This window comes from Budorcas taxicolor, chromosome 1, assembly GCF_023091745.1.
Source record: "Budorcas taxicolor isolate Tak-1 chromosome 1, Takin1.1, whole genome shotgun sequence".
NCBI classification, from domain to species: domain Eukaryota; kingdom Metazoa; phylum Chordata; class Mammalia; order Artiodactyla; family Bovidae; genus Budorcas; species Budorcas taxicolor.
The window spans coordinates 48766378-48781319 of NC_068910.1; the positions used below are offsets into that span (position 1 = coordinate 48766378).

Sequence of the window (14942 nt, forward strand, 5' to 3'; positions counted from 1 at the left end):
GGCGGAACTCACTGACCTCCTAAGCTGCCTACTCCATGGCTCAGTTCTTAGAAGTCGCTCCCTCCCCATGGGTCTCTGCTGGCCCTGGTTCTGTCCTCTCCACTGCAGGTCTCTCAGTTCTGACAGTGGTTCTACATCCCCTCTCTTCCCTGTTCAAGCTGAAATGCCTGGAGCTGTGCCCCACGGGCAGGGGTGTGCCCAGAAGGTGAAGGTTCAGTGATGGCCCCAGCCCAGACCTTTACCACCTGTATTGCCTGTGTCCTCAGGATCCCGAGCTTAGGACATTTCGTCTACAGGATGGGGCTGAGGGTTACAGAAAGATCTCTCAAATCCTACAGTTCCTGGCCAGGAGATGAGGCTACTGGTGACAGAGCAGAGAGGCAGGAACAACCCACCTCCTAGTCTATGCCTGCCCACAGGGCCAGTCCACCTCATCCCACCACCAGGTCCAGGCTCTGTTTCCCTCCTGCAAAAACAAGGACCCTGTGATGGAGCCTTAAGAGTGTCCATGAGGCCTGGTCTGAAGGCAGAAAGGGTCTCAAGCACCTCAGTGTGTGAGCAGGACCCCTGGACCCCACTCCAGAACACAGCCCACTGGCAGCTCACTTACTGACTCGATAGCCCAGCGCCTCAGCATGAATCTTCTTGGCCATGAACTGTCCCTCGATCAGCGCTCGAATCTCTACATCCCGGGGGAATGCCGAGACCTGTCTCCAGGAGAAAGTGGACAGAGTGAAGAGCTCTCATTGTTCACTCACTCTGTGTGTGTGTGTGCGCGTGCGTGTGGTGGGTATCCGTGTGTGTGTGTGTGTGTGGTGTGTCTGTGTGTGTCTGTGTGTGTGTGGTGTGCTTTTAAACAACAGCCCAGATCTGGTGCTCATGACAGGCCTCCACTGGAGCTCACCCATAGTGGTATTCTTGAACCACTGACTTTGCCTGTCAAACACACACACACACACACACACACACACGCGCGCGCGTGCACACGCACTTATGGCCTCATTCACCCCAAAGTGGACTTTGGGGAGTCAGAGCATGGGAGAGCTCAGGCTCAGTCAGTATGGGATTAATCTCCAGCTTATGGAATTAGCAGATACAAACTACTGTACATAAAATAGATAAGTAACAAGGATTTACTGTATAGCACAGGGAATCATATTCAATATCACATAATAACCTATAAAATATATACAGGTTACATATTTTTTCAGAATATAATTTGAAGAAAAACTGAATTGCTGGGCTGCACATCTGAAACTAACACAATATCACAAATCAACTATACCTCAAATCAAAAACTTTTTTCAAGTATTTGTTTTATCACTGGCTGATTAAATGAATGAGGTCCCTAAAGCTAGCATAATTTCATAGGTATTTTTAAAATTTTAATAGCAAAAAATGGAGTCAACGTAGCTCCAACTGACCAATAACATACATACCTCACGGTTTTCTGCACTAAACCTATGGCGTCCGATAATTTCTGGGGTGATTTCCATGACATCAAAATAAAAACCTGAAACAAGACCAGGAAAAGATTAGCTATCAGTGGCCAAACATAAAAATCAGCTTCTCAACAGCTATGGAAAAAAAGCAGGGTGAAATGACCCTACATCCCTGTTCCCTGGGCCTCCCATACCCTGGAGGAGACCTGTGAAGATTCTAAGGTCCTTCTCTCCAGCAAGACAGAGGGCAACTGGAAAGGCCTAGGCTAGCCCCTCATGGAGACAGTTCTTCCTACACTCGCCCGGCAGCCCAAGCCAGGGGGCAGCTAGCTGTCCAACGAACCCTAAAATGCCAGCACGGGTTTGACCCAGGGAGGCATGTTCCCTCCCTGCTCAGATGGCCTGTCCCAATGCGGGGCACTTTTCCTAACAGGACCTCGTGTCTGGGGCAGAAAGCTGCACGTGGGGATGCACCGGGGCAGAGCAGACACTGTGGCTGCCACATCTGATGCTGTCACTGGGAGCTTCCAGGGCACAGAAGATGTAGCTCTGGCCTGGTCTGCCGCTCCCCGCCTCACTCAGATCGGGGGGGTCCCACACAAGTTTTAGGCCCCATGGAGCAGAAGTGGAGACAGTCAGGGCTCCCCTTGGCTCCTCCCCGGCCCTGCCCCACCCCAGGCAGCTGTTCCCCTCACAGGCCCCTTCAGCAGCCTACCCAGGTTTCCGCCGTTCCCCATCTCCGTGGACTGCAGTGCCTTGGAGAACTCGCTCCAGGAACCGGAAGCAGACTCATCGCGGATCTTCTCTCTCATCAGGGAGCCGTTCTTAAAGCTGCAGAAGTGCACACACAACCCTGAGGGAGGTGCTAGGTGCATTCGGAGTGGACCCACAGGCTTTGGGAAAGAGTCCCAGGTAGAGGGGCTGCAGGTCAGGCTGGACCCCACCCCAGCCAGTGCACAGCAAGGATCTGAGGTAGCAAGCCTGGTGCACCTCCCCAGGAGTCACCAGAAAATGCCTTGTCCTGGGGGCTCTGTCTACAGAGAAGAGTCCCACGAAAGAGTCCCAGGGAGAGACGGAGCTGTGGTTTCAGCACATTGCACCCTCTGGACAACGGGCAGAACTGGCCAGATTTACTAACCCTACATATTCTCCAGTGGTTCCTGGAGCTTAAAGGCTAAAAACCTTCCCTTGGTAGCTTCCAGCAGGTTGCCAAATGCCTGTTTGGAAGGTGCAAAACAAACCCCTTTCGTGAGAACTGTCAGGAGGCAGGATGTCCTTGGTTGAAGGTCCACCATATGCCAGATACATCATAACATCACTATGAAGTAAACCTCTTGTTCCCCCCATTTTATGGGCAAAGTGTGGCTAAGATATGCTCTGGGGTCTGCCTCAGGCCACACGCAATACAGGTGTTGGGGATGGAATTTGTACCTGGGCTTGGGAGAGACTTCAGGTCCTGGGTGCTTCCCCCCACCCCACCCCCTCACCAACTCTGCTCTCAGCAAGACCCAGTGAGTCCCTGGGGTCTCAGGTGCCCCCAGAGCCTGCTCAGTGGAATGCCCCGGAGGCTCCACATGGTGCCAGCCCTGCCCGCACCTCCTCCCCCATACCCAGCCTACCACAGGAGCGCCATGTAGTGCTGGGGGTCAACCGGGTTGCAGAAGATGTGGCCTTCCAGGGCGGGCGTGGGCTCCTGGAGCCAGAGAAACAGCGTGTCGCTGGTGCCCAGGCTGACCTGGAGATAGACGGGCAGAAGTGAGGTGGCTCCGTCTCTGCCACTCCAGCAGAGCCGTCCTGACCCCCTCCTCGCTTCACTGTCCAGGATGCTGATCCTTGGATTAAACGCCATTTCTTCAGCGAAACCTCTGCTGACCCTCCCACACCAAAATCCAAAGTCAGCTCCCCGGATTCAAGCTAGCACGAATTCCGAGGGCTGTTTTTTTAGAACTTACTACAACTACCTCTCAGTCATGGTTTGGGTGACGACTGTTTCCCACTAGAAGCAGAAGGGTCTGGGTTATGTCTTTATTGCCTGGAGGGCTCACAGTCCTCTGGCCCGAGGTCTGACCCTTCTGCCACTGTGCTTACTGTCAAGGCAGGCAGGGGACCTGTCTACTCAGCACAGGCAACTGACCTTCTGAGAGAGGAGCTGTGGGCAGGTCCTGGGGCCTGGATCTCCCTCTCCCCTCCTTCAGCTGCCTTTTAACCCTGGATGCCCCACTGACAGGATGTTGCTGACACCCAGTACCCTGGTCCCCTGGGGCAAAAGGAGCTGACCCCACCTCTGGGAGGGAGAGGTCACCTTACCGCAATGTCACCTTCCTCCAGCCTCATGCCTGCCAGCGATGCTGAGAATGGGAGGGGAGCCTGTGGTTAGCTGGAGGTCGCAAGGGAGCCACTTAGCAAATCAGTCACCTCCCTCAGATAGGAGTGAAGCCCCCACCTCCAGCCCCAGCCTACAAGCTGAGAGAGAGGCAGGAGCAGGGTGAGATGAGGGCCAAGGACGCCCCAAAGGCCAGGAGGTGAGAGTTAGGCCATATACAAGGCTGAGCACTGAAGAACTGATGCTTTTGCACTGTGGTGTTGAAGAAGACTTTTGAGAGTCCCTTAGAGAGCAAAGAGATCAAACCAGTCAATCCTAAAAGAAATCAACCCTGAATACTCATTAGAAGGGCTGATGTTGAAGCTGAAGCTCCAATACTTAAGTCATGTGATGCAAAGAACTGATTCACTGAAAAAGACCCTGATGCTGGGAAAGACTGAAGGCAGAAGGAGAAGAGGAGAACAGAGAATGAGATGGTTGGATGGCATCACAGATTCAATGGACATGAACATGGGCAAACTCCAGGAGACAGGGAGGGGCAGGGAGGCCTGGTGTGCCGCAGTCCATGGGCTCACAAAGAGTCAGACAGAGGGACTGAAGACAACAACAAAGGCCAGAGGGTTTTTGTGAGCACAGGGGTTTCTGTGCTCCAGGCCTCTGATTTGGGCTCAGAAGCTGCATCTAAAGGGATCCACACTCCCCACCCACTGTTAGGATACACAAGGCCAAGAAAGACAAAGGCCAGGCCTGAGTATGGGGCTGTCCCCGACCTCAGTTGGGAAGGAAAGGGGCAAGATTATGTTGACTGTTCCCTTTGACATGAGGTCCATGGCAGCTTGTTTATCTGCCTTGCTCACTGATACACCAGTGTGTCAGCGCTCTGGACTCAGGAATCCCATCTCTAAGAGCTTATCCTGCAGGGACAAGGGACGGACAACGTCTGCACTGTCTAAATACTAAAAGCCACTGCTACCTCACCTCCCACCTCCATCCGAGGGGGACTGGCGAAGTAAATGCCAGAGCAGTGGAACCCAAGACAACCACGAAGTTCACAACAATTCTGCCTTGGTTGATTAAAACGTGTTATTTATGGGCACAGAAAAAGAAACTTAGAAGGACTAGTCCTCAAAATTTTAACTGTGGTTATCTCTGGATTAAGGGATTGTGGATGATTTTTTTACATTCTTCCCTTGGTTTGTCAGTACTTAAAATCTGTTCCTGCAATGAAGAGGTATCCCTTGTATATAAGAAAAAGGTGTAAGACTAACACATTATTTGAGGTGGTGGGAGAGTGAAGGTCAGACTTAGGGAGGGACTGGCTGAGGGCTACCTGCCTGGTGCTTCCAACGTTCAACCTGAAAGCAAAGCCCCAAAGGAAGGTTTAAAAAGCTGCTTCTTTGTCATTCCCTCTCAAACATGCACAGAAGCTTACATTTCAGTGGTAAAAAAGCAGGCCCATTATTTTCCATGACATTCTTCTAGTTGTTAGAGTAGGTCTAAGAATATATATTTTTCTAAAAAGACTCATGGTTACCAAACGGGAAAGGGGACAGGGGATAAATTAGGAGGTTGGAATTAACATACACACATTAATATACATAAAATAGACAAGCAACAAGGAAGCACAGGGAACTCTATGTAACACTCTGTAATAACCTATATGGGAAAAGACTCTGAAAAAGATATATGTCTATGTATAACTACATCACTTTGCTGGACGTCTGAAAGTAACACAACGTTGCAAATAAACTATAACCCAATATGAAAATATATACAGATATATTTTCTTCAATTGAGACTTCATGAAGTTATTTTCATTTTGAAAAGAAAAACCTGGCCCGCAAAGTGTAGGGCTGTCCTGAACTGCACACCAACTGCTCTGAGGGAGACTGGGCCCCTCAACCTTTAGGGTAGATAGGAACTGGGGGCCTGGCATCCCCGGGGAAGCCTGGGCACCAGAACACGCGCGTCGCAGCCCAGAGCTGCGTCTCAAATTAGCGCCCAGGAGGACAGGCTTCACACCTCGCTGCTGCAGGAACTGGGTCAGTGTCCACCAGCCTCCATCTCACCTCATCTCAGGCCCCTCAGGAACACGAGGGGCCCTTCCCCAAAACCTGCTCTGAGTCTGGGTTTGTGCCTTGACAACAGGGCTCCATGCAAAGGGCTACGGAATCTGCTCAGGGACAGGGTGGCCCTCATCTGGCTTCTGGGGGCTCCCTGCAGATGCCAGAGTGGTGGTCACCCTGGAGGGAGGGGACGCAGCCAGGACACTGACGCAACCACAAGGTGGCAGGGACGTGCTCACGTGCCCCCAGCTCCAAAGCAGGCGGGCCCAGAGCTGATCTCGGAGCACCAGGAGTGTTATTTATACTGGGGGCAGAAACAGCAGTAATGGCAACTTAAATGTTTTTCTCCTGGTCACAAAAGTACACGTCGATCCTGCAGGAAATATGGGATTTAATATCATCATTATGATGGAGGGCTTCCTAGGGGGCGCTAGCGGTAAAGAACCCACCTGCCAATGCAGGAGACATAAGGGACACGGGCTCAGTCCCTGGGTTGGGAAGATCCCCTGGAGGAGAGCACGGCAGCCCACTCATGCCTGGAGAATCCCATGGACAGAGGAGCCTGGCAGGCTACAGTCCGTAGCGTCACAAAGCATCAGAGCCGACTGAAGCGACTTAGCACACAACACAGTGTGACGATCAGTGCATTTTAACAGGACCTTCAGCTCCATTCTTCGGGACATAGCTCCACTCCTAAACACAAGGGCCTCTTCTTATTTTATTTTTGCCGTCCACATCCTCATCTGCATAACCAGTAGGAGGCAAGTATAGGGAGGCTGTGGGTGTGGAAGCCAGGAGGAAGGCTGAGGCCAGACCCCAGCCTCCACCCGCAAAGCAGCCCGAATCCTTTCATAGGCACCTCTCAGGCTCACTTTCTTAGAGCAGGAATGGCTGCACAGGGTGGCAATTTGGCATACAGTTGCCAGATAAAATACAGGGCACTCAGTCACATTTCAATTTCAGAGAAATAATACTTGGGGTACACACTGAAAAAGCATGCTATCTGAAGTTCAAACAATGCCTGGGGCACACTTACACCACTACCTCATCATCTGTCCTTCCTCTGAGTTCAAGCTGGCATTGTATTTGCATTTATTCTATTTGGGTTTACTCGATCCATCAACCCTGATGTGGTGGCTCATTAGGAAAAGGGCTGCAGGGGTGTGGTGAGGGGCAGCAGTCTGTGGCCATGTGGCCTTCCTTGAGAGACCTGTCGGGAAACCCCAGAGAAGAGGAGGAGGAAGAGGACACAAGAGGCTTCGATGAGGAGTAAGTCGTATCTACATCACCGACTCAATGGACATGAGTTTGAGCAAGCTCCAGGAGACGGAGAAGGAGGGGGAAGCCTGGCGCGCTGCAGTCCACGGCATCGCAAAGAGTTGGACACAACTGAGTGACCAAACAACAGGCCAGGAAAGGGGTGAGAGTCTTAATGCCGGGCACTGGAGGAAGAGGTGGAGGAGCTGAGATGCTTGCTTTGGAACAGAAAAGGCAGGTCAGGGAGGGTGGGCTTGACTGTCTTCCTCCACTGATCAGTTCTCACCTCGCTGGGCAGCCCTGGGTGGCTCTTGTGGGTGCAGCCAGGGCCAAGGCGGGACAGGTACAAGGAGTCAGAGCTCAGGGCAGCAGGGGGGTAGGTGGCCACAGAGGAAGGGTCTGCCAGACAGGCATCCCCAGGAGGTTGACTGGCATTCGCCAGAGTCCAGCAAGGACCAAGGCGGGCTACTGGGGGGGTGAAGTCCCAAGAGGTACTCACCTGGGTTGTCCCCAGTGAAGGCCACCACTTTGCATCCTGGAGGAAACCCATAGCGCTGGACAAAGTAGGAAGAGATGGGTCCCTGAGGAGAGAAAGCAAGTACGTTCTCTAGAAGCAAATCCCACCTGCTTGGCACAGCTGCCCACCCTTCAGGCCACGGGAAAGCAACAGGCCTGGGTGGGGCCGAGATGCTCATCACAGCCGGGACGTTCTGTTCACAGAACACCAGCGGAGCCCAGCACGGGGCTGGGCCCATGAACGTGAAGTTGTCCCACTGCCTCAAGGCATGCTTGATTTTGCGAGTCAAGGCAGCTAGAACAAAACTGCCCCCAATATGGGCTTGCTTTGTAAGCCCCACATTCTGGATGTTGCATTAAAAATAAATAAACGAGAGGAGAAAAGCATTAAACAAACTCATGGAAGTAGATAATGCCTTACACACATGCTCTATCAGCCCAGCAATCAGATCATGAGCAATCAGACATGCATGCGCGGAGGTCAATGTTCTAAAGAAAATAAACCAAGGAAAGGCGCTGTGGGGGAGGAGCCTTCACCACAAACCAAAGCTCTCAGGGCCCCTTCGAGACTTCCTGTGGGATCAGAGGGCAGGGATACCTTCTAGACAGACCTACAGTCTTTAGAAAACATAGTTATGAAAAGAAAGCTCCCCGACCCCACCCTCCGCTTTCCCTGACTTTCTCTTACTTCCAAAAATTTAAAATAAATGATGAGATTTCCTGGGACTTCTTAGTGGTCCAGTGGTTAAGACTCTACCCTTCCACTGCAGGGGGCGTGAGTTCACTCTCTGGTCAAGGAACTAAGATCCCACATGACCAGTGGCACAGCCAAAAAAAATTTTTAAAGGGATTTCCCAGTGTCTGGGAAGACCATTTTGCTCCATCCAACAAAATTTCAGATTTCCATGAGAATAAAGCCTGGGAGATAAATGTCTTGGCCTGGGTTGCCTCAGAGAACAGTCTGAGTCAGCGCTTGTGCAGGAGGCTTATTTGGGGAAGTGACCCCAGGAAATGAGGGTGGGGGTTGAAAGAATGAAAAGGAAGGGGTGAAAGCCCACCCAAGGGTACTCTGGGGAGCCGGTGCTGGCTGTGGGCAGCATTTGAGGTAGGCTGTCCTCTTGGGGGTGGGACAGGGAGTAGCTCTCCACAGCGCCTCACAGGAGAAAGGTGTGTGTGTGGTGGGGGGATTAACCCCGATCCTCCAGGCTGGCAGAGCACAGCTACAAAGTTCCAGAAGCCCCCAGGGCAAAAAAGTGAAATGAGCTACAGCTCAGGTAGGAGGCTGCCAAGGGACACGTGAGGCCATGACTGCTGGCAAAAAAGGTGGGCTGCGAGATTGCGAGGCGGAGGCGTCACTACATGACATCTCCAAAAATTTTCCTGCAGAAAAGGAGAGAAAGCCATCTGGGCACCACCTTCAGAAAAAGAGATGACAGAAAACATGAATTTTGCTTGTTTCCCCCCATCACGTGGGTACATATGTTTCAAACGAAAACACACTTTTCCAAATCAGTTCTTTTCTGTTCCTCAAGCTGCTCGTGTCTGCACGAGGCCCCTCTTGGAGGCATGTGTTCTTGGTGTAAGGCAAACAAAGCTGGCTGCCATGGACAAAACACTGCTCTCCATCGACTGGAAACTAAGAGCCATGTGCAATACCAGTCCCAGAGGCTTGGCTGTCTTCTGTTCACCCTTCCTTTTTTCCTTTCTGCTGTGCATCAGCCTGCCTGGGTTCTGAATTGTCTCCTTCAGTGGGGCAGGACACCCTTAGCTCTGTGCGCTGGCTTCGCGGCACCCTCTGGGAGCCTGTGCATGCTCAGTCACGTCTGATACTTAATGATCCCATGGTCATTCTATCCCAGGCAAGAATACTGGAGTGGGTTGCCATTTCCTCCTCTAGGGGATCATCTTGACCCAGGGATCAAACCCACGTCTCCTGCATGGGCAGGCGGGTTCTTTACCACTGAGCCACCTGGGAAGCCCACCCTGGGGATGAGGATGACAATCTGGCTTTGACATTCTGCTCGTGGTGGCAAAGGCTGTTTTCAGCTCCTACTGTTGATAGAAAAGTGTTTCCATGGCTGGAACTGCCAACAGGAGGCACTCGCGGTAGCCTGGATCTCCTTAGGCCCTGGTCTCCCTCACAGCTAACACTCTGCCCCACCCAGCGCTTCCACTTGTTCTGGTGTGGGGCAGGTGCTTCCCACGAAATGGCCGAGTGCAGGGCGCAGCCAAGAACTCAGCTGGCCAACCAGGAGAAACCAGAGCATGGACAGCCAGTGGCTATTCTGAACATGGGTGCCACTCCAATGGTTAAAGTTCTTTCATTGAACTGTCCCCTTTATCAGGTACATGTGCTTAGTTGCTTAATCGTGTCCAAGTTTTTTGAGACCCCGTGGACTGTAGCCCTCCAGGCTCCTCTGTCCATGGAATTTTCCAGGCAAGAATACTGGAGTGGGTTGCCATGCCCTCCTCCTGGGGATCTTCCCCACCCAGGGACTGAACCCGGGTCTCCCACACTGCAGGCGGATTCTGTATCATCTGAGCCACCGGGGAAGCAGATACAGATTCTGCAGATATTTTCTCCCAGTTGCCTTTTCACTTTGTTAATGGTTTCCTTTGCTGTGCAGAAGCTTTTTATTTTGCGGTAGCTGTATTTGTTGGGTTTGCTGTAATTGCCTCTGCTTTCAGGGTTTTTTTCTTAATATTTATTTGGCTACACCAAGTCTTAGTTGCAGCATGCTGGATCTTCAACCTTTGTTTTAGTGGCATGGAAACTCTTAGCTGTGGCAGGTGGGATTTGGTTCCCTGGCCAGGTTTGAAGCTGGGCCCCCTTCATTGGGAATTTGCCGTCTTAGCCATGGGACCACCATGGAAGGCCCCTGCTTTTAGTTTCAAATGCAAAAAAACTCTCTGCTGAGTATCCAGGAGCTAACCACCTGTTTTCTTCTCAGAGTTTTACGGTTTCAAATTTTATATTCAAGCCTTTTATCCATTATGGATTAATTTTTGTATCTGGAGTAAGACAGTGGTCCAGTCTCATTCTTCTGCATGTGGCTGTCCCAAATGCTTTTCATATTAGCCCTGGGACCAAGCACCATCTTAAGTACATTAAATGTATCACCTCATTCATTCTGCACAACAGCCTGACAGATAGAAAGTAGTAGCATTCCTACTGCTCCAGAAACAGTGGAAGTGACGAGGAAACTGAGGCACAAGGTCACAAAGGCGGTTAGCAGCAGAGCCCAATTCCACCCCAGACAGTGTGGCTCCAAGGCCCATGCTCTCCCCAGATCACTGGCACTTCTCTTTATTTCCTCCAGACTGCCTGCCCCAAGCTTCAGTGGTGGTCCCATCCCTTAAATTTCTATCTTGTGCATTTTTTCCTAAGGAGTGCAATCACCCAGAACATATGCCTTCAATCCTTTTCCCATTCTAATTATTTTCCAGGGCGCAATTTTCCAAGTCCACTCCCCAGCCCCCTCACCCCCTCCATGAGGCAGGAATCTGCAACTGGGCCTGAGCATCTGAATGCAAGGGAGGGATCCAGACTGCTCTGACTCAGGTCAACTACTTATCTTGTATTAGACAAAGTTCCAGGTGTGCGTGCCCTTGTGTAAATGGATGGATGTGCGTGTGGTCGGGGGTGCGTGTGTGTACTATACCACTTCCCCAGCAGCAAACCAGCTCTCCAGTGAGCCTCGCCACTGGGCACTGGGCAGGGGACCTACCACAATGGAGCAGGATGGCACCGGTCGGCCAAGCTTCTCCTCTAAGCGAGGTGCGCAGGCTCCAAGGCAAGCCTGTGACCAGACTTTGTCCTGAATCTGCAGCAAATTCATTCCAGAACCTAAGGAAGGAAGGATACAAGAACGAAAGAACAAAATTTTGAAAAATGTGTGCTTTATTCATTTTCCACCCCAATTTCTGGGCCATACCTTGTGGCATGTGGGGTCTTAGTTCCTCAGCTAAGGAGCAAACCCACGCTCCCTCTATTGGCAGTGTGGAGTCTTAAGCACTGGACTGCCAGGGAAGTTCCAAGAGAAATCTTTAAAAAAATCTTCTGTAAAAATGCACAAATCTAGCCAAGAAGGGATCATTCTCAAAGCAGACGTGTACCTGGAGCTCTTCCCTGATGGAATGTATACAATAGATCTGGGTCACTCTCCAGTGGGCCTCTGATTCTCTAACACCCGGCCGGGGGAGGCGGCTCCCGGCAGCAGCATCTAGGATGGCTCTGAGTGTCCCCTGGGGTTCAAGGCTCTGAGGCAGCCCTGGCACCAATGTGGGATTTCTCAATCGCATCTAACTTTTCAAGGGAAGCTCTCAGATGCCTCCAAACTTCCTCATACTCATCACTAAGATCAGCTATGTGTGCGTGAAAGTCACTCTGTAGTGTCTGACTCTGCGACCCCAGGGACTGTAGCCTGCCAGGCTCCTCTGTCCATAGATTTCTCCAGGCAAGAATACTGCAGTGGGGAGCCGTACCATTCTCCAGGGGATCTTCCTGACCCAGGGATCAAACCCAGGTCAGTCTCCTGCAGTGCAGGCAGATTCTATACCATCTGAGCCAACAGGGAAGCCCTGGTGATCAGCTAAAACTTCCCTAAAATAATCTACTTCTCCTGAGGATGGAGAGTGGGGAGAATCCAGAGCACAGGTGGATGGCCCCCTTCCTGGGGCCCAGGAGGCGGCAGACCAGTGGGCTGGGTGCTGCTGGAGCCCTGTTCCCATGTGAGAGGGTTAGACAACTGGTAAATTAGTAGGTGACCTCTAAGGTGACAGTGAGGGGAATGGGTGGAGGCCCAGCTGAGGGTGAAGCTCAGCAATGTCCACAGCAGCGATGGAACTTTCTCCAGCAGTGCTCAGCAGCCCAGCTGAGTGTGGAGAACATCAGTGGGAACAGGCTACTCCATGTGTATCACTCTGCTGGCCTGAGCTCCAAGGAGCTGGGCTCCTGTGCGGGAGGAAGCTTTTCTTCTCCAGATTGTGAGCAAAGCTTGGGGACCACTCCTTCATCACTTTACTCTCTCTCCTTGCAAACTAAACTAGCGTCTGGCACACAATGGCACTCACACACTTCAGCTGAACTCCCAGAGCCTGGGAGTGTCCCGGGGTCTCCTGAGGTCACTCTCCCAGGCCTGGGCTCTTGCTCTGCCTCCTCCTCCCTCCTTGGTCCCTCCTTCTGCTCTAGCCTCAACCCAGAGCTCCTTCAGCAAGCTCCTCCCAGCTCTCCTTCCTCACTGGCATCATCTGCATTTATTTTTGTCAGAGTTTTGATTCCAGAAGCTCATCACTCTCCTGAGTTCTCCAAATGTGAACAAGAACTTCAAAATATAACTCCTGAGGGAGCCAGGCTACAAGACAGTGCCTGTTCATCCCCCAGTCCTAGTGTCCACACCACGTGTGGTCCCTTCTTCTGGTACCCAGAGGTCTGTGTGCCCAGGGACAGGGGAAGAGTGATCCACGTCACTCCCAAGACTAGCATGTAAAAGACTCAGCAGCTTCTGCTTGGCTGCTGTCTCTCTTTCCCTTCCCTTGGGGTGAAATCTAGCTCCCATATAGTGCTGTTGGAGGGGTTAGGACAAGGAACCGAGGCCTCCGGCCAACAGCCACATGTGTGGCCTGGAAGAGGATCCTCCAACCGCAGTCAAGCCTTTCAGTTCAGTTCAGTTCAGTTGCTCAGTCGTGTCCGACTCTTTGTGACCCCATGAATCGCAGCATGCCAGGCCTCCCTGTCCATCACCAACTCCCGGAGTTCACTCAGGCTCACGTCCATCGAGTCAGTGATGCCATCTAGCCATCTCATCCTCGGTCGTCCCCTTCTCCTCCTGCCCCCAATCCCTCCCAGCAGGAGTCTTTTCCAATGAGTCAACTCTTCGCATGAGGTGGCCAAACTGGAGTTTCAGCTTTAGCATCATTCCTTCCAAAGAAATCCCAGGGCTGATCTCCTTCAGAATGGATTGGTTGGATCTCCTTGCAGTTCGAGGGACTCTCAAGAGTCTTCTCCAGCACCACAGTTCAAAAGCATCAATTCTTTGGTGCTCAGCTTTCTTCAAAGTCCAACTCTCACATCCATACATGACCACAGGAAAAACCATAGCCTTGACTAGACAGACCTTAGTTGGCAAAGTAATGTCTCTGCTTAATGCTGGAGGCCAGCTTGACTGCCACTTCCTCAGAGACCCAGAGCCAAAAGCATCCAGTCAAGCCACTCCCTGATTCCTGACTTTCAGAAACTCTGTGAGATAATAAGCATTGATGGCCCTCAGCTGCAAAGCACTGGGGTCATTTGTTACCCGCAAAAGATAACTAATACCCTCCCTTCTTGGCAACAGACAGTAGGGACGGAAGACTGGGTAAGGTTCATGCTGCCGCACACCTGCTGGACAGGCCCAGCGCTGGACTCTGAAGACTTACCATCACTGTAGTCAACAGGGGAGTAAGACCCAAGGAAGAGAGAAGCAGCGAAACTACTGACCAAGGAGATTCTCTGCAAAAGAGAAAGATACCGTGAGATCTATGACTCACTTTCATGAACAATCGACTACTTGGGACACACACACAACAGGACAAGATTGGGGACGGAAGTAGAAACTTTGAGCAAGATGCCCCAGCAGTGAGAGGACGGGGTTGGGGGGGGGGCGGTGCCTCAGTCTCGCAGGGCATTTGGAGCGGCCGGGACACCAAGCGGTGACCCCTTAGGAAAGCCCCTCGCTCCACAGTTTCTGACAAGTCATAGAATGGCCAGGTTCAACAATGACAAGGGGAAAAAAGGCGTTCCCTGGTGGTCTAGTGGTAAGGATTCTGGGCTTTCCCTGCTGGGGGCCTGGGTTCAATCCCTGGTCAGGGAACTAAGGATCCCACAAGCCTTGCACTACAGCCAAACAGCAATAACAAAACATAAGAAGAAGCCACCCTGAGGGAAGACAGTTTTCACCGGAATCCATATGCCGGGGAGTGTGGCGCCCTGATTCCTTCCTCCATTTCTATGACTTATTCACAGAGGAAGTAGATACATGGTCACAGAATCCAGAACCAACCAAGACAGTTTCAGGGGTTCAGAATGAGTAGAAGTGAAAGCCGTCCCCTTTGGAAGCCAGAGACCCCAAACATGAATGGGAGGAACGGATAGTTGGTTTCAATGTCACCCTGAGGGTCTGTGCTTCCACACGGGAATCACAGGCACTTGGACCAGGGGAGAGAATGCCATCACCTCCTGTTCACAGTCAGACTACCTCTGCTCTACACACAGACTCTGGAGAAGTTTTATCATCCCCTCCACTCAAAACCTTCATTAATGGCTAACACTGCAGAATAATCTGGAACCTTGACTCACTA

General features: G+C 51.7%; 1 protein-coding gene across 1 annotated transcript in view; it reads right to left on the reverse strand.

Moving 5' to 3' along the window:
- The window catches only part of XYLB (xylulokinase), a 41077-nt gene that overhangs the window by 15035 nt on the left and 11100 nt on the right, over positions 1-14942 (reverse strand). Inside the window, exons 8-15 of the mRNA XM_052640058.1 lie at positions 14022-14094; positions 11333-11451; positions 7588-7669; positions 3750-3790; positions 3062-3177; positions 2158-2273; positions 1440-1513; positions 611-707 (exon numbers count right to left, since the gene is read on the reverse strand). Coding sequence (XP_052496018.1) covers positions 611-707; positions 1440-1513; positions 2158-2273; positions 3062-3177; positions 3750-3790; positions 7588-7669; positions 11333-11451; positions 14022-14094 — 718 coding nt within the window. The remainder of the gene's footprint in view (positions 1-610; positions 708-1439; positions 1514-2157; positions 2274-3061; positions 3178-3749; positions 3791-7587; positions 7670-11332; positions 11452-14021; positions 14095-14942) is intronic.